A 26,291-nucleotide genomic window follows, 5' to 3' on the forward strand; every position below is an offset into this window, starting at 1 on the left:
TTGCCATTTTATACCTAGGTTGCTTCAGAGACATCTTAGCTGTCCTCCTTTACCTCTAGTCTCATACGACTTCCAAATTCAACTTCCTAAAAAAAAGTTATCGTACCTTTACTTTAGGCACATGAGGCATACTCTTATCATACTCTTCTAACACAGCCACTTCTGCCTACTTAGGCCACTCCCCTTATTAAACCCTCAGGAAATTCATCCATGCATTTTGCCGTCGCCTTGTCTTTGCTCAATCTTCTGCCCCAACTGTGCTCCCTTCATTCAAATCTTATACATTCATTAATCCTATACTTTCAAAATCTACTTCTTCCTCCTTAAAAGATCTATTATAACCGTCAATTTACCTTCCTGTGAATAACTTCAGTGTTGATGAGTGTGATCTGAACCACATGACCTTTATGGGACAAGTGATTCAATGGTTTTCAACCATGATAGCACATCAGCAACACTAGGGGAGTTTTAAAACAGTAACCCAGGCTATTAAACAATAATCTCTGTGGGTGGAGCACAGACATCAGGAATGGTTTGAGATTAGGTGATTTTAAAGAATTCCAAGTGATTCTAATGCATAGGGGGTTAAGAACCACTTATCTAGATAATTTTAGGTTTCTCAACGTGTAAGTACTATTCAGTCATTTGATCAACAGTTTTAAGTGTATTACAGAGAAAGAAAACTTGACAGCCTTTGCATGTTTTGTTTGGCCCACAGAGCGTTTTTAACAATTTTTTAAAGCATTATTTTAAAGTTGGGAGATTTAACATATGGATTCAGATACTCAGCTCCTCTTGAAAAACTAGATGATCTAGTGAGAGTGGGTTGGGCATTCTTGCAAGGCAACACTTGGCAAGAACTGAAGTGCAGTTATCCCTTCTAAGGAGAAGGGATACCTTATTTGCTGTATACTTCTAAGGAGAAGGGATACCTTATTTGCTGGATACCTTATTTGCTGTATACCTTATTTGCTGTATAAGGGATACCTTATTTGCTGTAGTCTCACTACTCCCTACAGCTCCCTCCCTGGGGCTGGAGGGCTAAATGGCATTTATTGTACCATCTGTGTAGTTGCTGAAGTTATTATTGTTAACAGTTGAGCGCTGTTTCTCTGAAGCACTGCCCTAACACCTCTACCCTCCCACCCCCACCCCCATAAGGCCCATGGTTGAAGTAGAAAATGTTTCTGTGTGTTAAATATTTTTGCATCCAGCCCACTTATTCATTTATGCTATCAGCCTGGCCTTAGCAGTTATCTGAGTTTGCAGCCCAGGGGCCATTTATATGTCAAGCCCTGTGAAGGGTTCCAGCAATATAGAAGAATGAGGTACAGCGTCCTCTTTGGAAGAATCCACTGAACTGGGGGACACAGACATATTAAAAAGTATTGTATAAAAAAGAGAAAAAAAGAGTGATTGAAAGAGGAGAATAAACAGCATCAATAGGAGGAGGAGGAGACAGATTGGAGAGATGTTTAGGAGGTATAATTAGCAGAGGCTGGAAGTAGGCAGGACATTGAGAGGAATAATAGTGGAAGTTTTGATTCATCATGTAAAAATTCAGAAAATACCTTAGTTGCTAAAGAGAAATTTAAAATAATAATGATGTATCACTGACGTGGGCTGATGTTTCTTAAGTGACTTAATATTTTACCTCAAGCTATAAAGCATCATTGCAAGGTCATATTTTCCTTTTCTTTTCTTTTTTTTTCTTTTTTGGTCTTACAAACAAATATGCTTATAATCCAGGTGTCCAAATGCATACCTGATTCTGCTGAATTTAGAGGATAACCTCCAAATTTTATTTCAGTTTGGCGGAGTTTAGTCATATTTAGCAGCTGTGTGACTTGTGGAACATCTGTGGTTAGTTGGCAGCTTCGCGGAATAATGTCGGTAGGTTCATCTCCTGGAAAGGAAACACCATATACAGCTGGAAATAAAAAAAAACATTCATTCCCAAAAAGTAAGCCATTTCTGTTAAATGGACATATACTTTTAATGAAACCAATTAAAGTAAAATACTTTAGAGTATGACCTTGGGCAAGTTATTCAACCTTTCAGCCTCGGTTTTCCTATCCGTAAAATGAGCATGATAATTTTACTGCTTACTTCCCAGGTTTGTAGAAAGGATTAAATTATATAATATATATAACATATGGAGAGGGTTCAGAGTGTACACGAAATGATAACATTCATTGCAAATATTTTATAATCACTTTTCAATAATAGAGTTGTGACTTCAGAGAAGATCTATTAGGTATGCTCCAATTAAGATTTCTGGGAATAATTCTGCTTATCTATATTTGATCAGTAAATACAATGATATTATTGAATAACCTAAGCATCCAGAGCTATTAGATAAGTAATTAATTTTTTAACTTTTTATTTTGAAACAATTTTAGACTAACAGAAAACTTACAAAAATAGTACCAAGAATTCCTATATATCCTTTGCCCAGCTCCCCCTAATGTTAACATCTTAATTTTGAATACTCTCATTTTTAAAAGTTTCATTATTATTATAATTTGTATTTCTACTGAAATTTGATATTGTTCATATTTATTTATATGGTAATTTACATTTTCTTGTTAGTAAATTTTCTGTTCATGATCTTAACTCATTTTACTAATAGAATGTTTTTACTTATTTATTTGTATTACTTCCTTTATAGTAAAGATATTAACCCTTGTCATTCGTAGCAAGTGGGAATGATAATTGGTCCTGGTATTCCAGAAAGCAATTTTACTATATGTATCAAGAGTCTTAAAAATGTCCATGCCATTTTACTCAGTAATTCAACTTTATGCATCTATTCTAGGGAAAAAAGTAATCAGAAATTCAAAGATTTATGTAAATAGGTATTTATAATTTCTGAAAAATAAATGACTTAAATTCCAAGCATTCTAGGAGGGTTAAACACATGATAGTGTTTCATGGGATAGGATGGTACAGAGGCACAAGAAATAGTATTTATGAAGGTGTCTTAGTGATATGGAAAAGCTTCAAGTTAAGAAGTTAAATGGAAATAAAAGATATAAGAATTCTATCTCAACTATAGAAAAACTAAATATCATGTGAGTGGCAAAAAAGACTTGAAGGAAATATATCAAAATGTAAAAGAACTTTAAGTGCTTAGGTTAAACATAGTTTTAATTTTCTTCTTCATAATAATTTCTATATTTGTTTAGTTTTTATAATTAAGGTTGCCATTTTAAAAATATAGTGGGAAAGAATTTTTGGGTATACATGTGTGTGGGAGTAGTAAGAAAAATTCTACCAATCAGCCCTCAAAAAATATCCTTAAGACAGCACTTAATATATTTTATTACAAATAATAAGATACTACTCTCCCATGTGTGTTATAATAATGATTGTTATGTTATTGTATATTACACTATGTATAACATTATTATGTATAGGATATGTTTACTTGTTAACGGTCTGCCCCCTCCTCTTACCTGCACCCTGCTCCTTATATCCTTTTGACAGGACAGGAATTTTGCTTTGTTCATGGCTGTATCTGCAAAGCACCAAACAGTGCTTGGTATACAGCAGGCGCTCAATAAATATTTGCAGGAAAAACAAATCAATAGTGAATGAGCAGGGGAGAAACAATCCCTAGGTAAGTAGAAACTCACACCAAGGTTATAAAGCCAAATGATGCTGGAAGAGGTTTATATGTACCCAAACTACAGCCGTTTCCTAATTAGATCTTAATTTCCTAATCTTGAAAAATAAAATGAATCATTTAACTAAAAACTTAGATACTCATCAGCAATGTAATGGTTTCCAAGAGTCCTGATGCTCTAGTCATTGAAAATGTACTAGATTTACAAATTTTAGTTTTCAGGTGCTCTTTGTCTGTCCATTTCATATTTGTCAATGACATTTAAAAAATCAATATAAAGTAATTAAGTAAATCAATTCTATCAAACAGAAAACATTTGGAAAAACAATTAAACCAACTCCAGATATATATTTAACATATCATTTCAAACTCCTCTGAGGTAGAAAAAGATAATTTCCACATCAATGCCAATATTGATAAACTAAGATGTTATATTAAAAGAGGAAGTGAATTCTGGAGGCCAATAAGAACCTGAAATAAAATGCTGCATTCTGAATTCTATAAGGCTCGATCATGGAAACTTTAGCCCTTAGTTTATGAAATGATACAGGGTTCAATACCATATGAAGTTTGAAATGTACTCAAAACAATACCTGGGTTTCCAACCAGCAAGGGACAGTCAGCAAAGCCCTGGTAACCACAGATCCATAAGCTTTTATGAAAGGCAGAACAAGGCAGAGACAATTATAAAATTCCAATCTAAATTTTACAGGAACATGGCCGACAACTAAAAGGCTCAAATTCCCTTTGCATCATCTTTCCTTTCTATGTATTTACATTCTCTTTGCACCCAGAACTGTCTCACTGGTTACTGTATTATTATTCTTTGAGGGAAACTGTGAGCAGTACAAAACTCACAATAAAAGGAGAAATCAAAGGAAAAAAACTATTAGTTGATAATTTAAAAATAGACTAATCATTAAGTCCATTTGGCAACTACTGGCTCTCAAACTTTTTCTGACACTTAGTGGAAAAAACCTGGAAAGGGGCTTTAAACTCAGTTTTGTGAACCAAACTATAAAGGAGCTTAATGATGATCTGTTTTTTTTTGGCAGCTGGATTTTCTGATAGACCTAAATTAACTCATCTCTCTACCACTTACCCCACCACTAACCACTCCCCTTTTCCATGTCTACTTATTAAGTCATTTTATTTTATTTAACATTTACAACTTAATTTTTTTAAAAAGGGATTAATCCAAAAATAGCATAGATTCTACATAAAAATTTGTGCTGAACTATGAGGGTATAGTCTGTCTTCATTCATTCATTTACTCATTCTATCATTCAGCAAATATTTATTGATCCTCTACAATGTGCCAGGAACTCTTCTGGTGACTGAGAATCTAGTGGTGAGCAAGAGTGATCCTGTTCTAGCCCTCTTGAAGCTTAAACCTAGCAGAGGGTATGAAATAAATCAAATCATAAATAATTAACTATACTTTTGTTAAGTGCTCTGAAGGAAAAGTAAAAGTTCAAGGTGTTCCGAGAAAACATCAAGGGGGACTCTAACAGTATAGGGTGTCTAGAAAAGTCTTCTCTGATAAAAAACATTTAAGCTGAGTCATAAAGGTTAAGTAGCAAGTGCCCTGGCAAAACAGGGTGGGAATGATCATTCAGGCAGAGGAAACAGCATTTGAAGACTGAAGGCAAAAGGACTTTGGTGCGTTTTAGGAACTGAAAGAAGACATTGTGGCAAAGGGTTGCTGGGGTGGGAGAGAATGGTGGGAGAATCCCAATGGTATATTTAGTATAGTACCTGGGTTCAAAGAGGATGCTCAGTATATGGTAATGGACAAAAAGCCCCTTAACGACAGTCCAAACTAGAGTAAATGCATCTGTAAAGTCTTCCATTTTTCTACTTCAGTTGTTTTATAGCCTGAAAAGCATTCCATGAGCATTTTATTTGAATATCACAACTTTCTCCCCAGTTGACAAATAAATGAAGCTGGCAATCAGACACTAACAGTCCAGGGCCTATGTACATTGGTTCAGACAAATTCTATCTTTTGGAAGGGGCTGTGAATGGAAACATACAGCCTATCTGGTTTATGTCTAAAGAATGACACAGTCAAAGAGAAACTGCTTTTGCTATCAAATCTGAAAGAAGATAATGTTGACTGGAATGGTCAGCCCAGAATGGCAAAATGGTATACAGAGGAGAAGGCCATGAGAAAGCTGACAGATTTGCCTACATAGCATCCAAACACAACCAGATGGTGGGTTTTTTGATGTCTTGCTCCTACTATGAGTTAGTGCATTATTGGAATGTCTGAGTAACTTTGTAACCCAAGTTTGCCTTTCTTTTGGCCATAAAGCTAACATAAAATGTCTCTTATTTCTATCTGTTGGTCTGTCTATCTAGCTACACATATATTCCGTTTTTTTTAAACAAAGAATGATACAATTCAATCAATAATTCGGTTATGCAAATGCCTAAAACCGCTAGTCCATGTCCCCTCAGGAGCCATAAAGGTGATAAACTAAATTGAATCAACATACTTTCCTACTTGTCCAGCATAAGTCATTCCTCTGAACAAGTGAAAAACTGGTTAATAGCTTGTTATAAGGTTCTAATAATTCACTTCCTAATATTTCCCACTGTGTAAACAGAGAAAAGCAAAGGAATTAGGCAAAATCTTCTAGCTTGGGTGAATTTAAGAATTTCTAGAGTGAGATGGTAGCAGCTGAAATAAGCCAAAGACAATACAGTACTGAGCTGATTTAATTTAATTTAATACAATATTTAAAAATTGAATCCCACTATGGAGTGTAAGAAACAGGAAAAAACATCTGTGATCAAGGTTACAACACCATGACTGATTGATCTGCCTTTGTGGAAGAAAGTGACCTCTCTTCAGTAAGAAAGACAAAGGGACATCTATTATTTTCAAAACAGTCAGACATCTCTTGTATCTTTCCTTTTCCTTTCTCTTCTCCCCATCCACAAGAGGCAATGCACTACAGTAATTAGGAGTATAGACTATAGTATAGTATAGGAGCCCACCTGCCAGGGTTCAAGTCTAGATTACTACTTAATGGTTGTATGACATTGGGGATATTGCTTGACTTCTCCATGGCCTTCCTTCTGTAAAATGGGGGATAACAACAGCATTCACCTCATAGAGTTGTTGTGAGCGTTAAATAATGCCTGTAAAGTGCTTAGAACAGTGCCTAGAACATATCATGTACTTAATGCTTCTATCATCATCATCAACTGCTAATCTCCTTGACCAGGGTCACTCAATTTGCCCTGTATTATGTTATCCTTTGTACAACTGTCTTCATTATGAACTCTTTTATTGCTAACCTTTCTAGGGACTATACACAGTGAACTCTGAAGACAGGAACACTGTCCTATACCTTTATGGCACCCAAAGTAAGCAGCACAGCAGTGCAATATTATATATATTATCCTCCCACCTCTGCCTTGTTCCACACTAAACATCCTGTTACTTAACACTTCAGATTCTATCATGATACCATGCCTTTACACAAGTATGCCCTTTCCTGTACCTGAAATACTTTCTCTTGCCATTGCCAGCTTTCATTGCTTGGGAAATTATTATTTCCCTTCAGGATGTAGTTTGGAAGTTAATTTCTCTAGGGTAGTATTTCCCAAACACCGGTTTATGGACAGATATTGACCCATCATGTCATTTTTCACTGGTCTCTGGTGAAACTGTCTGTCAGCCTTTGACCTTCCTATTGTTTAAAAAAATTTTTTTTTTGGTGTTTAAGTATCCTTTCAATTAATGAAATGATCAGAATAATTGACTGTTGTTTTTCTTGTTTGTCTGTTTTAATGCCCTGACTTGTCAAATTCAAAAGTGGCAACACTAGGTTAATTAACAAGTTTTTTTTTTTTAGACTTCACAAGTCTGTGAAATCCAAATATCTGACCAAATGGCTCTCCCAAATAAGGGGCAAGTGCTCCAGACTCTCTTCCCACTGATCTTTAAGCCCATTAGGGAAGTTACTATTGGGTCTTATGATCTACATTTATAACTCTGTTTCCCTGCAAGACTATGAGTTCCTTGAAGCATAGGCTGCATGCATCTCAGGGCCAGGCCCTGGTCATGACACATAAAGGGCATAACAAAGGCTTAAAATCTGCACACTGCATTATAGTGTATAATGCCTTTTCAACATACTTTTGTACTTAATTTATTTTGTATCAATCCTATAGTAATTAATTAGGAAGCAAAGCTCAGAGATGTTCTAGAATCACACAAAACCACAAAGTTGGTTCATGATCATGGCAAGAGACCATGGGAACATTAACCTACATCTTTAGGATTCACAATATCATGTTAGCTTTCCCATAGTACTTTGCCTAAAGAAGGAACAATTATTATCTTCACTTTATTATCAAATTAAATTTATAGGCACAGCATTCTGTTCCATAGAGTGAGCCACACTGGGATTTCTCAGACACTTATCCAGATTGAGCACAAGTCTAAAATCTAGATCCAAACTTTTAAGAAATCACCTTTGCCATCTATGTACAGCCCTGCTTCCTGGGCTTCTAGAAAAACTGATTTTGTTGGAGGACTCACACTTCTTGACTTTAAAGCTTATTACAAAGCTACAGTGGTCAAAATGGCATGGTACTGGCACAAGGACAGAAATATAGACCAATGAAATAGAACTGTGAGTTCAGAGATAGGCCCTCATGTCTATGGCCAACTGATTTCTGACAAGGCTCCCAGGTTTACTCAATTGGGAAAGGATAGTCTCTTCAACAAATGGTGTTGGGAGAACTGGATATTCACATGCAAAAGAATGAAGGAGGACCCCTATCTCACACCATATACAAAAATTAACTCAAAATAGATCAAAGACCTCAATATAAGAACCAGGATTTCAAAGCTTCTAGAAGAAAATGTAGGGAAGCATCTTTAGGATCTTATGTTAGGCAATGGTTTTTTAAACTTTAAACCCAAAGCTACAAAAGAAAAAATAGATAAATGGGACCTTATGAAAATTAAAAAACTTTTGTGCATCAAAGGACTTTATCTCAAAAGTGAAAAGACAACCTATTCAATGGGAGAAAATATTTGGAAACCACACATCCAATAAAGGTTAATATGCAGAACATATAAAGAAATCCTACAACTCAACAACAAAAAAGATAAACAACCCAATTAAGAATGGGCAAAAGATTTAAATAGATATTTCTCCAAAGAGGATACACAAATGGCTTAAAAAGCACATGAAAAAGTGCTCAACATCATTACCTATTAGGGAAATGCAAATCAAATGCACAAGATACAATTTCACACTTACTAGAATGGCTACTATTCAAAAACAGAAAATTACAAGTGTTGGAGAGGATGTGGAGAAATAGGAACGCTCATTCATTGCTGCTGGTGGGAATGTAAAACGGTGAGCCTCTGTGGAAGACAGTTTGGCAGTTCTTCAGAAAGCTAAGTATAGAATTACCATATGAACTGGCAGTTCTTCTACTAGGTATATATACCCAGAAGAACTGAAAGCAGGGTCTGGAACAGATATTTGCACACCAATTGTTCATAGTGGCATTACTATTATTTTTATTCACAATTGCCAAAAGGTGAAAGCAACCCAAGTGCTCATCACCCAAGAAATAGATAAACAAAATGTGTATATACATACAATGGAGTATTATTCAGTATTAAAAAGGAATGAAGTTCTGGTTCATGTGACAACATGGAAGAACCTTGAAGACATCGTGCTGTGTGAAATAAGCCAGATATAAAAGGACAAATATTGTATTACCTCACTGATATGAAATAACTAGAATAAGCAAATTCATAGAGTTAGAATCTAGAATATAGGTTACCAGGGGCTGGTTTAGGGTAGGGAACAGGAAGTTAATGCTTAATGTGTAGAGAATTTCTATATGGATTGATTGTAAAGTTTTGGAAATGAATGTTGGTAATAGCACTGAATTATATATGTGAATGTGTCTAAAAGGGGAAATTTTAGGTCATATATATACTAGAATAAAAATTAAAAGATAAAACATAGGACTGTACAACACAGTGAACCCTATTATAAACCATGAACTATAGTTGGTAGTACAATTATAAAACTGTTCTTTCTTGAATCATAACAAATGTACCAAACTAATGCAAGGTTTTAATAATAGGGTGATATATTGGAAATATATATATATATCTTAATGTAAACTATGGACTAAAATTAATACTACAATTATAAAATTTTTTTCATCAATTATAACAACAGTACCACACAAATACAAAGTGTTAATAGTAGTGGAGATGGGGAGGGGGTATATGAGAATGGTTTATTTTTTTACATGACTTTTCTGTAAACTTACAATTTCTCTAATTAAAATACTAAAAAAAAAAAAAAAAAAACTAGACAAAAATCCAAAGGAAGCATCACTATTCTCTCTATAATTTCAGTTGTTTAAAATCATCTTAAGAGTTTGTACTGCCCTACGGATTCTATTGATTGGCTTACCTGTACGATGTATTTGTTAATTATATTATGAATAATTAATATATCTATTTCTAGTCTCTCTAGAAATAATGAGGAATAAGTCAACTCTCTTTCCTATTTTAATATGATCACTAGAAAATTACTATGATATCTCCCAAATGACTTCATAAAATGTATACAGAGTAATAAAATAATATACTGGACATTTGTAGAGCTTTTTAGATGATCAATATATTTTTGGTGAATTTCCCACACTATAAGTCTTGCCTCTCTAGTTAGGAGTCAGACATTTGCTTCCCCAGCCTCCCCTGTATCATGTGATGGGCTCCACAGTCAAGTCAGATCACGAGACAGAAACAAGAAGGAATCCACTTCTGGGAAAGGTGAGGGAAGACATCCAGCTTCCAGGGGAAACAGAAGTAGAAATTCTGGAACCTAGAATCTAACACTGAGGTGTGATTTATGGAGTCTCTGCCCAGTGGCAGTAGCTTTTGGGGGTGGATGGTGGTGGGGGTAGACCTTGAACAGTTCTGTGATGAGGGCTGAGTTTGTTCTTGGCTGTAGGCTCAAATCCTGCCTCTTTGGATATCCTTGAGATTTTAGGAATTGGTTAATTTCCTTAAATAAATTCCTTTTCTGTTCCAACCACCTAGAGAGGATTCTGTTGTTCGCAACTAAGAACCCTAATTCAGATGGCAAGTGCCACCATAAACAAAAAAGAAAAACAAACACAAAAAGAACATTTAATACATTTCTGTGATATTCAGCTACAGTAAAAATAAACATGTGATCCAGCAAAAAGAAATCAATGTGATTGTGGACAACTTTAACAGACATAAAATTAAACTGCTATCATGTACTCATACTATCTAAAGGAATGGCTAATTTTAAAATCACTTCAGAGAATTTAAAAATCTTAACAGAAACTTGAACATACCATCTTTGTCAGCAGTGTCTTGAGGCTTTGATTTTAAAGTAAAGATCTTCCGTAGTTTACAGTTAGCTGAGACAATAATTCCATCCAATGACTGGAAAACTGCTCCTTTGAATATTTCACTTGTGAATGCTACCAGGTCAATGCATAGATTGCACCACTAAAATAGAGAGAAGCAAAGAATAATAAGCAAACCTTCCATAATCACATAAATGAGCAAGGCATCTATGTGTAGAAAGTCCTAAGAGTTGAGGCAAATATCTGGATTAAGTGGCCCCAAACCAATTTTCCACTTCAAGCAAATCTACCTCTATTTTGGATGGAATTTTCTTAAAAATTGCCTTGATTCTTCCAAGGAAATCATTATAATCTAAACTATACATTGGTCATCTGACTACAAACTTTCCATCATAAATCAAGGCTATGATAACTTTTGGGAAATAACACTAGATCTGCAGGCAGCATGCTAGTGGGAAGCTAATTGCAGGTATGTTAGACCACTTAAATTTTGAAAATCAGGGATAAGTAGTCAATTGTTCTTTCAAGGGGACTAATTTGATCATAATTAGCCACTAATTTCATTATTTAAAAAAGCATGGATGAAATTAGAAGCTGGGTTTAAATTTTGACCAGTGCTGTCGACTTATAACCAATTAACCTATTGTATAGAAACAGACTCTTCTAAAGAATCTGTGATTATGCCTGGTATTTGCCAGTTTTTAAAGTACTCTTGCAGAGACTAATTTTTGACCATTAAACAATTAGACCCCCTCAATACTTCACCAAGTTATTTCTCTAAATGGTCTAAATGAGTTCGAGAAAAGGAGAAAATAATCATTTAGCAAGAAATTAAGACATTTAAGATTGTAGGACAAAAGCAGGAAAAAAAGAAATTTTGAAATTAAAAGCAAAGTAGTATTTAAAATGGTCTGTGTTTCTTTTATAATACCAGGCACTTCCATTTGTTTAGAAGCAGTTTACCTAAGGCCCATTTTATCAATCTATTAAAATTGAAAGCTATATTCATTTGATAGAGGAAATGATAGTCTTTTTTCAAAACAAGGCAAACCTTTGCTATTTAGGAATATTGGTTTTATATGGAGGAGAACCTGAGGTGTTTCCATAGTAGAAAAGAAAAAGAGATAATAGCAAACTCTTGCTTATTTTCTTCATAGATGTCTCAACAGTAAAAACTATATTCCCAGGCCATGGGGATGCTATGGTCTTTTGCAGGGAAAGGGTCTGGTATAAGCAAAGGTGGGAGATAGGGGTGAGTGTGATGGAATAATGAGAGTGGCTTGACCAAAATGGATTGTTAGTGCTGGGGAGGAGTGGCAAGTATTGTGGGCTAGGCCAGTGGGGCCAGTTCTGGAGGAGCTGTAGGGTCAGGCGGATTCGAGAGGGTAAAGCGTCACTGTGGTTCTTGAAAGAAGAATGTGACAAAAGCAGAAATTTCGGTCTGTGATGCAGGGTAGAATGCTTTGGGGCAGTCAAGAGGGTGGTGGAGGGAAGGCTGCAGCAGAGTAGAGCTAGAGCAAGGTACAGAAAGACTAGGTCAGTCTCTGTCAGTCACCTAAGCATGAAGTAAGGAGGGTCTGGTTAGAAGGGTGGCATAGGAAGTGAAATGGAAGGGACAAATCTGGTAGGGATGCCTAAAGGTCAAACATCAGGGTTTTTGAAATCCACATTATAGGAGATGAAGGTGTTGAGGTTTCCAGCTATCCAGTGATAATTATCAGCATCATTATCATCATTATTGTTGTTGCTTTTCTTGTGTTATAAGTGAGGTAATCCCATTCATCCACTTTTCCCACAGGCGTTAAGCTCTGACCAGGTGTTAGACACTGAGATTGGCTCTAGAAATAGATGAGTAAGACAGTCCTTCCTGTCTAGGAAGGGAGGTAGACATATGGCATGTATTAAATATGGTTAGTGTAGAGTGGGCTCACGGTGGGAGGGTGGGGAGCTCCGGAAAGTCTTCTTTATCACAGTATTGCATGTAAATATAAGTCAAACGGTGCCAAAAGTTTTATATAAGAACTCTTTTCCTCATCTAGTCACACTGTCAACTCTTTCAACTTTCTTCCCCTGTATTTTTAAATACTACCTCTTTATTCATCAATTTTAGACTATCTCCTGGCTTCCTATTATGGTAGATAAGACTTTTAGCTCTTTTACACACCCTATTTCTCTCACTCTATCCTCCCCAGATAATTATGTCTCATTCTTTCTCTTTTTCTCTTAAAATCCACACTCCTTGTTTTCTTCATTTTGAGTAAATAACTACTGTATACAACAGAGCCAAATGGTACTCTATGATTACCTTTCTTTTTGGTTTGTTTTTATTTTTTTATGATCACCTTTTAGATATCTCTAGAGTTAACTGCTCCCCCTCCCCCCAAAATGCCTTATTTTCTTTGACTTGAAGTCTTCTCACATCTAGGAAAGGCTTGGATGTCACATCTGAGCTTGGTTTTGAAAAATGAATAAGAGTTTACCAGGTTCACAGAGGTATGTGAACATGCTGGGTGTTTCTTCTCAGGACCCCATGCCTTAATTCCCTGTTTAGATGAACTCTCCAAATGACCTGCACCTGGGATTAGCTTCACATGGGATTGATGACTACCTGCTTCAGAATACAGAGTCCCAGGAAACCAGACCTTAATCACTACACACCTTTCTTAACCATCAAGGTCATGCTGCTTTTATTTCCTCTGCCTGGATTCAGGCTTCATGGAAAGTATACAACAAACAGTGGTATGCATATGTGTGTATGAATATATCACCACAGATCCACATGTACACACACATACATTCAATCTTGCATTTTATAATCATTTAACAAGCTCAATAACCGTCTGGGAACTCATGACATTTTATGAATCCCTCTTCCGGGAGTACACATGGGGTAGACCCTGAAAAAGATGGGAATAACTTCCATGAATCTCCTTTGACTAGAGGAAATGCAAATTATTTTTGGTTTAGCTGATATTTATGAAGGTTCAATTGTCATAAGCTTCAATAAATAATTCATTATTCATTTAAATGCTATGATATATTTTCTGAAATTTTGGAAGAGTAGAACTCTGAACTATCCACAGGTAATTTATTTGAATTACAGTTGATCTTTATAAAATATTATTTTCATTTTTCTTGGTGATGTTATCCACTCTTAAATTTTTTTTTTTTTTGACATTTTTCTTGATCTCTAATCACATTATATGTGCAACTTTAGCAGGGGAAGAATTCTATACCACCAATATTCAGAATTATGGATCTGAGCCAGAAAGACAGCAATCTGATAGAAAAAAGATAGCTTTGTTTAGTTTGTTGCTTGGATTAATAAGAGCATTTATGCTTTTTATTTACAGCATGGAATTTTGAATAAATTAGTTGACTGGAGAATGGTGATGCTCAAAGTGAAGTTCAGAGCATGAACTTCTAGTTTTTACTGGCTCAGATCTTGGCAACATTGTACTGTTGAAAGGACTGTATATTCTGTAAACACATTTATTGAAATCATGTAATAACAAGTTCTTTAGTGTCCCAGCAATTTTGGATTTCCATGCCCTATTCTTTGTTATTACTGTAGATAATTCTGAAGATAACTGATTTCATTTTGCCAGTACATGTATAGAAAGAGCCTGAATCTTAGTGCACAGCTCTAGCCAGCATTGCATTTCTAAAAGGAAACAACAAACAAGAATTCACAATTATTGTACATTTTTAAATGCAATTTTATTGAGCTATATGCACATACCATATTATCATCTGAAGTGTATGATCAGTTATTCACAGGATCATGATATAGTTTTGCATTCATCACCACAATCAATTTTTGAATATTTTCATTCCTCCAAAAAACAAAAATAAAAACCAAAACATCTCATATGCCTCCTCTCCACCATTATTCATTTACCTTTGTCCCCATTTTTCTACTCATCTGTCCAAACACTGGATAAAGGGAGTGTGAGCCATGAGGTTTTCACAATCACATGGCTACATCATGTAAGCTATATAGTTATATGATTGTCTTCAAGAATAAAGGATTCTGAGTTGCAGTTCAACAGTTTCAGGCATTTCCTTCTAGCTATCCTAATACAATAAAAACTAAAAAGGGATATCTATATAGCACATAAGAATAACCTCTAGAAGGACCTCTCAACACCATTTGAAATCTCTCTATCACTGAAACTTTTTTTTGTTTCATTTCTCTTCCCCCTTTTGGTCCAGAAGGCTTTCTCAATTCTATGATGTTGGGTCCAGGCTCATCCCTGAAGTCATGGCCCAGGTTGCCAGAAAGATTTACACTCCTTTAAGTCATGTCCCACATAGCGGGGAGGGCACTGAGTTTACCGGCAGAGTTGGCTTAGAGAGAGAGGCCACATCTGAGCAACAAAAGAAGTTCTCTGGGGGTGACTTTTGGGGACAATTATAAATAGGCTTAGCTTCTCCTTTGCAATAACAAGCTTCATAAGGGCAAGCCCCAAGATCAAGGCTCAGCCTACTAAACTGGTGGTCCCTAATGCCTGTGAGAATATCAGGAATTCCCCAGGTAGGGAAGTTTAATATTTTCACATTTCCCCCCAGTCTCTCAAGGGGGTTTTGCAAATGCTTCTTATTCTTTGCTCAAATTACTCTGGGATATATCAGGGCTTCACACTAACCTGTACAAACCAACCATATCTCACCCCCTATTCAAGGTTCCATGTCATTATGGTGTTTGAATAAACTGACCATACAAGTTAAATTATATAGTGTGTTACAGAAAATATAGGTTTTCCACCTAATAAACGTCTCTTCTTTTGGTCTCACATAGAAGTTGAAGTCTTAAAACACAGCTAATATCATCCTTTACCCTTCAGTCTGATTTACCTTAGTCCCAACCAAGACCATTTTGTTCATATCTCTAATTGAAGTCTGATCTCTTTTTCAGCTTTTTCAACAGTTGCTGTATGGGGTAATACACAGATACCCAAAGTTCCAGGGATTGACCAGATTATAGGAAAACAGCTCTGCAACTCAAAATTTAGAAATAACCATTACAACTCATGAATGGATGTGACTGCTGTAAGAGCTTACAATCCAGGAACCTTTACGATAAGCCTTCCCCTGATAACCTATGCTCTCAGATTCAATTCTCAGAGTTTGCACATACATAATAGTCCATACTAGTGAGGAATTACAATGTTTGTCTTTTCAATTTGGGCTTATTTCACTCAACATACTGTCCTCAAGGTCCATTCACCTAGTTTCATACTTCACAACTTCATTTCTTCTTGCAGCTGCTCAATATTCCATTGTATGTATACACCACAGTTCACCATTCCGTTTATCAGTCAATGTACTCTTAGGCCACCTACATCCATTGAAAATCATGACTAATTCTGCCATAAACACCAGTGTGCAAATGTCCACTTGTATCCCTGCTCTCAATTCTTCCAAGTATATACCCAATAACAGGGTTGCAGGACCATATGGCAACCCCATTCTTAGCTTCCTGTGGAACCAAAGCACCATCTTCCAGATGGGCTGCAGCATTCTACTTTCCCACCAGCAGGAAATAGGTACATACTTCTCTCCACATTTTCTCCAGCACTTGTATCCCTCTGTTTATTTTTAAACAGTTTTATTCACACCCCATACAATTCATCTTAAATAAACAATGATTCCCAGTATAATCACATAGTTATGCATTCACCACCCCAATCTATATGAGGATACTTCCATTTCTTCCACAAAGAAAGAGGAAGAGGAGGAAAAAAATGAAGAATAAAAAAAAATAAAAGACAGAAGGAAAATGAAAATAAGAGTACAATGAAAAGCTCAGACAACAACAGCAACGCCAAGAATCCCATACCATTCCCTTATATCCATTTTTAATAGACATTTAGCTTTGGTATATTTCCTTTGTTATAATTAATGGAAGCATTTTACAATGTTACCGTTAACTACAGTCTATAGACTATAGTTTGCATTGATTGTATTTTCCCCTCATAACGTCCAGTTATTAACACCTTGCAATGTTGACATTCATTTGTTCTCTATCATGTAAAAACATTCTTATATTTGTACATTTAATCACCATCATTGGCCACTCTAGGTTTCGCTAAGTTATACAATCCCAGTCTTTATCTCCTATCTTTCCTTCTGGTGTCATACATGCCCCTAGCCTTCCTCTTTCAAACATACTCCCACTCATCTTTGTTCAGAGCACCTACAATATTTTCCTACCATCACCCAGCACTGTGCTATCCATTTCTGGATCTATACAATCAATCCTGTTGAACCTTCTGTACTCCTTCAGCATCAAATGTCCGATGTCTAACCTCTTACTACCTCCTTTTAACGTGTGCTCTCTACTTTAACTTTCAAAGATTGCTCATCAATGTTAGTTCATATTAGTGAGACCATACAGTATCTGTCCTTTTGTTTCTGGCTAATTTGACTCAACATAATGTCTACTGTCTACCATTTTGTCTTTTGGATTTATGTCATTTTTTTCCCTCTTTCTCTCTTTTTATCTTTACTGATAAGTCTTCATTTCTACATTATTCTCCAAGCCTCTCTCTCCTTGCTTTTCCTATCTGTCTATAGTGCTCCCTTTAGTATTTCTTGTAGAACAGGTATCTTGTTCACAAACTCTCTCAGTGTCTGTTTGTCTGAAAATACTTTAAACTCTCCCTCATTTTTTGATGGACAGTTTTGCTGGATATAGAATTCTTGGTTGGTAGTTTTTCTCTTTCAGTATATTAAATATATCATACCACTGCCTTCTCACCTCTATGGTTTCTATTGAGAAATCCTCACATAGTCGTATTGAGCTTCCCTTGTATGTGATGGACTGTTTCTCTCTTGCTGCTTTCAGAATTCTCTTTGTATTTTTGACATTGGACAATCTGATTACAAAGTGTCTTGGAGTAGGTCTATTCAGATCTATTCTGTCTGGGGTACGCTATGCATCTTGGATCTCTAATTTTATGTCTTTCTTAAGAGATGAGAAATTTTCAGTGATCATTTCCTCCATTATTCTTTCTGTCCCCGTTCCCTTCTCTTCTCCTTCTGGGATACCCATAACGCATATATTCGTGTGCTTCATGTGGGCATTAAATTCCCTGAAACCTTGCTCATATTTTTCCATTCTTTTCCCTATCTGTTCTTTTGTGTTTAGGATTTCAGATATCCTAATAGTTCATGAATCCTTTCTTCTGTCTCTTCAAATCTGCTGTTTTATGTCTCCATTTTGTTTTTCATCTTTTCTATTTTGCCTTTCATTCCCATAAGTTCTGCCAATTATGCCAATTATTGCTTCAAACTTTCAAGTTCTTCTTTATGTTCGCCCAATATCTTGTTTATATCTTCATCTCTTTTGCCATATCTTCCCTCAACTCATTGATTTCCTTTTTGAGTTGACTTACCATATTCTGTGAACATCTTTAATTAGTTGTTTCAAATCCTGTATCTCATTTGAAGAGTTTAAGTCTGTTCCTTTGACTGGGCCATATCTTTGTTTTTCCTAATGTGACTCATAATTTTTGTTGTCTAGGAATCTGGTTTCCTTGATTACCCCAATCAGATTTTCCCAGACCAGATGGGCCCAGGTCTCAGAAGGAGGGTGTAATCAGTATCAAGTTTCCCTGAGGATGAGACCCAGCAGATTGTCAGACTTTCCTGTGAGGCCTCTAGTCTCTGTGCTTTTTCTATACTTCCCAGCAGGTGGTGCTTGTCAGCCTGAAGCTCCCCACTGGCATAAAAAGGTGCAGAGCCTTTAATTGTCAGCAGACCCCATCCCTGCCAGGAGCAGGTGAGTCAGAGGCCAAGCTTAAGCTGTTTCTGCTTTATTTTTTTTTGTCTTTTTCCCCAACCCTTGGGGTCTGAATTCTCTGAGGGAGGACAGCCACTTGAGCTGCCCCCCCCTCCTTTTTTAGGGAAGATAAGCCATTTAGGGAATTATCTCCTTCACCTGACTTCTTCCTTTGTCTCTCTAATTATCTTAACTTCACCCTTGCCTGCATCAGGGCTGACAAGTGAAAATGCCTGAGGCTTTATCTAATGAGCTACTTAGAATAACAGAAGAAAAAGTAAAAAGAAAGAAATCCCCTTTTCAGAGCCAGTCCTCATCCCCCCAGTTCTGCTGGTCAGCTGGAGTTGGTACCCAGTTCTATGTTCCCTTTTCTTGGGACACAGTCCTTCTGCAGTACTCTGAGCTCAGCTTTTAAAACCCTCTGCTTTTATTTATTATTATTATTTTTTTTTTCATCAGTCTTGCCTCCTCTCTGCCAGGATGGACCTCAGGGTTCCTTCTTGCTTGCTCTGGGTTTATCTGTGCTCACAGTTTGTATTCAGCAGTTTCAATTCATTAATTAAAATTACAATTGGAGCTTGATTGAGCTACCTTCCCTTGGTCCCAGCAGAGATCACTTCTTTTTCCCACAGGGGAGTGTTCCAATTCAGACTGCCATGCCAGTGGGGGTGGGGTGGGGTGGGGCATCAGCTCTGCAGTCTTGGGAGGTTTACTTATGGTTTTATGCTGCGATCTCAGCTGTTCCACCCATTTCTGACTTGTGAACAACGTTAGTCCTGTCATGGATGTCCCCCAAATAGTTGTTCCAGACTATTTACTAGTTGTTCTTGGCTATTTATCAGTTGCTCTAGGGGACTAACTGAAATCCACACCTCCCTATGCAGCTGTCTTGCCCCACCTACTCCACTGCCTTCTTACTTGCATGGTTTCTGATGAGAAGTTGGTGGGTTTCTTATCACTGTTTCCTGGTATTTAATGTATCATTTTATTTTCTGGCTGCTTTTAGGATGTTCTCTTTATCACTGATTTTCACCAATTTGACTATATTATGATGTACCATGGTATGGTTTTAATGTGTGCATGCATATGTGTATGTTTGCATTCATTCAGCTCATGGTTTGTTGAGCTTATTGGATCTGCGAGTATATTTTTCAAATCTTGAAATATTTCAACCATCACTTCTATAAAAATTTTTTTCTGTCCATTCTCCCTCTTCTCTCCTGGTACGTGAGTTAAACACACATTAGACTGGTTGATATTGTAGGCTAGTTGATGTTTTCTCACAGATCACTCAGACTCTTCTGATTTCCCCCTTATGTTTTTTTCCTCTAACAGTGCTTCAGTTTGGATAGTTTCTATATTCCTGGCTTCAATTTTATGATATTTCCCAGGATCTAACCTACTATTAAGCCCATCCAGTGAATCTTTCATTTCAGTTATTGTATCTTTTTGGTTTTGCAATGCCCATTTGATTCTTTTCAGTTTCCTTTCTTAAGTCTGTTCATATTTTCCTTTAAATCACTGAATATATTCATAAGACACTATTTTAGTAATATTTTAAAGTCCTTTTCTGCTCATCACATCATCTTTCTCATGAATGGGTATGTTCCTATTCATTTATTTTTCTTCTGGTTGAGTCATGTTTTCCTAACTTGCATACTTAGTAATTTTTTATTTTATGCTGGACATTGTCGCTACTATGTTGTTTGAGTTCTGGATTTTGTTGTCTTCCCTAAAAAGAGTCTTAAATATTGTTTCAGGAGAAATTTAATTTACTTGCAGATCACCATGGTCTTTTAGATGCATGTTCTTATGCTTGTTAGGTTGAGTCTAAAGTGGCCTCTTTTTCAGGGCTAAATTAGCTGTATTTCTAAGTTACATTGTTCTGGAGTTTCTCCTGAATGTAACAACGTCTCTTCATTCTGGTTAGACTCGGATATTTCACAACCCTGTGTGACTCTTGTTATTTGTTTGGCTCACAGCTGCTTAGTAGGTGTTTTCTCCCCAGGAGATGGTCTTTGCCTATCTCATAGAGTCCAATTGTATTCATGCACATATTAGTATTTGGCCAAAGATTCAAGAGGACCCTGATGTAGATTTTTAGAGCTTTCTCTCTCTGATATCCTGACCTACAACTATAGCTACTTCAATAGTCCTGAATTCTAATCTCTGTCTCAATTCAGCAAGACTGTCATGCTGTGGGCTCCCCATCACTACTACATGTTCAGAATGAGCCTCCAGAAAGCCTGGGACTGTGCAGTTGATCTCATTTGTTTCACTTCTTTTAGGGGTGTTGGCTATTGTCCAACAGTTGAAAACTGTATTTCAAGTATTTTCTCCAGTTTTATATATCTTTATAGTAGGAAGGATACTGCGGAACCAGATACTTTGTCATGGTCAGAAACAGAAGTAAGAGCAGTAATATAGATTTAAGCTTCTACCAGACATTTCTCATGTTGGTTACATATCTATTTTGACAATTCCAAGCAGATTAACTCAGTGCCATTTTTTCCATATTTACATTGATTTTACTCCTGACGTAACTCCTATCTGCCTCCCCTCTTACACTTCCCTGCTACTACCCTAATTCAAGCTCATATGTCATCTGGACTTCTGCACAGACTCCTAATTGGTATCTCTGCCTCTTTCTTTATTCTGACATCTTATTTATTTTTCTAGAATACAGATCATATCATGAACTTCACCATGTTAAAATTATTTTATTTTAATCTCTAATGGACTAAAAGTTGAAACTTTTTTTAAACATGGCTTTCAAGGCCCTTCATGGTTTCACCTAGCCTTCCTTTCCAGCATTGTAATTCTGTATATCCCCATCACATATCACAGTTGGATCAAATGTGAAATGAACTTTCATGCTTTTGTTTGTGTTAATCTCTATAATTATAGTCATCTCCTCCAAATCTTATAATTACAATTCATTGAATATTCATAATCCAGAACAAATATCTCCACTATAACCTTCCCCAATCTGGCCACACAAGTCAGATCTTTTCCTTTGGCAGCATTTAGTTCATAAGACTAGTTTTGTGTTCAACACAGTCCATTGTCATTAGTTGTTTATATCTTTGCCTCCCTTACCATATTGTGATCTCCTTAAGGAGAAAGACCATATGCCATTCACCTTTGGATTCATAGTACTAATACATTTGGCAAAGACCTAGGCCCATAGCAGGGGCTCAATAAATATTTCTAATTGAAATAAACTGTGAATTCATAAGTTTATTATGATACCATCTTCATAAGTCAATAAACATGGATTTGTGTCAAGAGAAAATAGTGAAATAAAACATCAATTAACACTAACTGAGCACTTACTATAAGCTTGGCAATGTTGTAAGTAATAATTCATTTAATCCTAACAACTGCCTTATGAAGCATATTCTATTATCGTCACCATTTCACTGATGAGGAAACTAAAGCATAGAGAGATTAGATGACTTGCCCATCGGCCCCCAGCTAGGAAGTGATAGAACCAGAATTTGTAAACCTATAATCTAGCTCCAGAGCCCATACTTCACCCTAACAGTATCCTGCCTATTCATGTGATTGTTAACAGGGTAACCCTAAAGCTGGATATTTGTTTTTCAGAACAAATTTCTTTTGAACTAGCTGTCCCTACTTCACATAACCATTCAGGGTCAGCTGAGGAAGGTGTGGGACTGCTCTCCTTTCTCCAAATCTCAACACCTGTCTTGCACTGACAGGTACTTATCATTTTAAAATGATATTCACATCAATGAGATGAAAATATTTACAATTCCTCAAATAAGTACCACATAAAATGGATTCTAGGTTAGAATGGAAAACTTCCAAATCATTGGCTCAAAAAATTATATTTGAGGGGAACTTTTTAAAACATCATATCAAACCCTCAGTTTGCAATAAAAGCTATAACACATTCCATTAGAGTTGTGGTTCAAGTAGGTACAACTCCTAAAGAGTAATTTTATACATTTAAATTACAAACACTGGGTATTTGAGTGGTAAAGCTTCCTAAAAGATTTTGGCATTGTAATTTATCATACCGCTTTGCTATATCTTCAATGAATGATTTATTCTCAATATCTCATAAGTGAACCTCTTATTCAAATAGAATTAAATTTACTGTATGTTAATACATATACTTTGGTGGCAAGACATTGATGTTCATCTGATGCCATTACTAACTAATTGAAACTATTAAAGAGGAAGTAAGATTGATTCCAGTGAGTCTTGACTAAGTAGTACCTCCATTGTTCAATCTGATGGTTATTAATTTTTAAAACCGTTCTTGCCTTTGAAAACCTAAGTAAAAGTATAAATAGTTACAACTTAAATGTTAAAGTGAATTCTTCATAATTAAGAATGACATGAAAAATACAATTTTTTATTTGAAAGGTTAAACATTTCATGGTAACTGAACAGTAAGCGGCCTACCTATAAATATTCATATTGGTGTGGCTATAAGACTAGTAACTTTATTTGCTGCCTCTGGCTACCTAAAAGCTTTAGCTGAAGAAACAATGCAAAGTGAACAATTATCCTCTAGATCAGGGGCTGCAAACTGAATGTCTCAAGGGCCCAGAACATAACTTAAATAAGTGAAGCAGGAGGGGTTGGAATGCACTTGCATACCTGTGACTGGAGAGGACTCAAGCTCACAAGATAGCTAAAGCTCCATTAAAGTATACAGTTGCCACACAACTTTAGCTGATTGCTGACTATGCAAGAAAATAGGCTCAATAATGTTAAATCTAATTTTTTTTTCAAAGGAGGTGAAGAATCAGTAATTTTATGTGTAATCTCCTGATTTAAAAATGTTAGCTGAAGTGCTTTTACAATACTGTGTTTCAAGTTTACCATCGAAATATCTCCCAGTTCCTAAAGGGTAGAAAGAAGTGAAGGGTGCTTTGGCAAAAAGCAGAATTGGGGCCAACACTGCGCTGACACCAGGGAGGTCTCCAGGGATGGCATCTTTGTTGGGTGGGGTGCTTTCTGACACTTTGCTATTCTCCATAGAAATTTCCCCCAATACATGATTCAGCTTTAATTTAGTAGGTGCTCATCAGGCATAATCTGTATTAGCAATGGGAAAGAAAGACCCTCCCCTGCCACAACATCTCTTGGATTGGGGGGAAACTGAGGGAAAATGACTGCAAGTTTTAGAACTGAATTTTTTAATATTGTTTGAATACTCTGGACATTTCTGGAAGCACTAAGCACTAAGCACACAGTCAGTCATTTGGTCATGATAAAACTTACTATTTTACCTCCCAGGTCAGGAGGCAAAACAGGCTTTGCCAATTTGTTCAAGAAACACTTGCCAAGAATTATTACATGTCAGGAACAGACAGGTGGTACTGATAAGGGATAAAAGGCAAATGAGATATGCCTGTAGTCTAGTAGGGGAGACACACAAGTAAACAGATGATTAAAATGCAGGGCAGAAAAGTGTTACGAGGGTTATGAAATTATGAATGGCAATAATCAATTATGCCCAAAATAGCCAATTCACAGAGGGAAATCATGGAGTAGCACCTAAGAGCAATTAGGAGCTATAACCCTTTATCTAGGGTTTACTCTGTACCAGGCTGTGATCTAATAGTTTATGTTCATTAATTCAGGTAAATTCCCACAGCAACCTTAATGGGATGTATACCTCATATTATATCTATTTTACAGGTGCCAAAAGTGAACAGAGGAAATGAAACAGGGTCACACAACTAGTAAATGTTAGAACCTAGATTCCATGCTCTTAGTATCTACATATTATTTACATGTTTTTATATTTAACAAATACACAATAATTAGGTTATGACTTGATGATCTCACTGAGATGGCATATAGGCCTGAAGGGAACACTATGGGAAGAGATGCCTTATCTGTTTGCTTATTGATTAGGACTGCTTCAAATTTAGGTGAGTAACTCTTTGTATATTCAACCACATGCAAAAGAAAAGTTGTAACTGTTTTGCTTTTTAAAATGAAGTATGAGCTGAAGTCACCGTAAGATAGTGATCAATTTGATTTCTTCATACCAGTTTGCTTGTATTTTAAACAACTACATGTAATTTCTTGCCTTCATCTCCTTTCTTTTATATTCTCTTGTGAGCTACCTGAGTGGGAGTGGGAAGATGAAGTAGATAGATGAGTTGAAAAAGGTTAGAAAACAGCACCAATTACAGAAATTTTCTTTGCATTTTAAATGGTACATTTCTTATGTCATTAGATACCTGGCCCTGCTAGCACATATTCACATGAAAGATTCATCTATCAAATATAAAAGACCTTTAAGTCAAGTTCACTTTTTATCTCAGCAAGATCTTTTTGTGGTTTACTTATAATAGAAAGACAAATATGGTATTCTCACAAATGTCACTGAATGTAGGGTATACGGTCTGTATGTAGATTGTGGCCATGTACAGAATGATCAGTTTAGATTTTATTAAAATATCCAGAGATTTCAGAGTTAGTTAACTAACAAGTGTGGCTAAATTCACAAAAGCAAGGTAATTACAAATTTGATTTAATAATTCCACACAACATTGTGTATTGGTCTCATATGTGATTTAACTCTTGGAAACTATCTAACACTGAACTCTAAACAATCTAAGATGAGTAAGGAAATCGGTATCTAAGCACAAGTGGATGAATACAATTTTATTTGCAAGGCATTTTTCTTAATGTCTAAAATGATTTAACTTCAATAAGGGAATTGTTTGAATCCATTCTTTGAGCATTTATGAATGTTTAGTTCTAAATGGATTTTAAAACAATTCTACTCCAAATGGAAACCATCAATTTCTTTCACAACCCAGCTCTTATTTGTTACTGGACTGCCAATTTCCAAGTTTCCTAAACTCAAAGTTTTTTTTTTTTTTGACTCCTCTCCTTCACTTCTATCTATGCAGATGACAAGCCCAGTGATCTGCTCACTGAATGAAAGAAATGGTCAGCATGGACACATCTCTGTTCCCCATTGTCTTCTTAGCCCACCACCCTGAGTCCTCCTCAATACACCTCAAAACATGACGATTTTTGAAGTCACCAATGGCTTCCTGACTGCCATGTTTCACATACCCTTTACAATCCTGAAGTTCTCCCTTGCTTTCCATGATACTACGCTCTCCTTCACATCACTTTCTCATTGTGACATTGTCTTCTTCAAGGATTCTTTCTCCTTTGCCTATTGCATGGGGCCTTATGTTGCTCTAGCCTCGGATTTTGCTCTTCTGTACTCTGGCTGCAGGCAGTTTCATCCAGTCTCGACTTTAACTGCTACCTCTATATGAGGAAGCCCAAATGTGTTGGCTGGACCTTTCTCTAAGTCTCCAATATACATGTACTTCTAACAATCTCAACATGAAAATCTCATAAACCCCATACATTTCCATCTTCCCTTTCTAACATGCTCTTCCTCCTGGATTCTCTATCTATATTGGTTGCATCAGCAGTCTTCCAAACTAGGAACCTGAG

At 36.2% G+C, this 26,291-nt stretch overlaps 1 protein-coding gene across 9 annotated transcripts in view; it reads right to left on the reverse strand.

Moving 5' to 3' along the window:
• CFAP20DC (CFAP20 domain containing) overlaps positions 1-26,291 on the reverse strand; it is a 263,072-nt gene that overhangs the window by 110,806 nt on the left and 125,975 nt on the right. For 8 of the 9 annotated variants that reach the window (XR_005210972.1, XR_005210973.1, XM_037799284.1 and 5 more), the window contains 2 exons: positions 11,015-11,171; positions 1,766-1,930 (listed from right to left, as the gene is read on the reverse strand). Coding sequence is in view for 7 of the 9 variants with exons in the window: in XM_037799284.1 (XP_037655212.1) it covers positions 1,766-1,930; positions 11,015-11,171 (322 nt within the window). In the remaining 2 variants the exon portion in view is untranslated. The remainder of the gene's footprint in view (positions 1-1,765; positions 1,931-11,014; positions 11,172-26,291) is intronic. The other variant, XM_037799280.1, reaches the window with a different exon arrangement.

Source organism: Choloepus didactylus, chromosome 1 (assembly GCF_015220235.1).
Source record: "Choloepus didactylus isolate mChoDid1 chromosome 1, mChoDid1.pri, whole genome shotgun sequence".
In the NCBI taxonomy this organism is placed as follows: domain Eukaryota; kingdom Metazoa; phylum Chordata; class Mammalia; order Pilosa; family Megalonychidae; genus Choloepus; species Choloepus didactylus.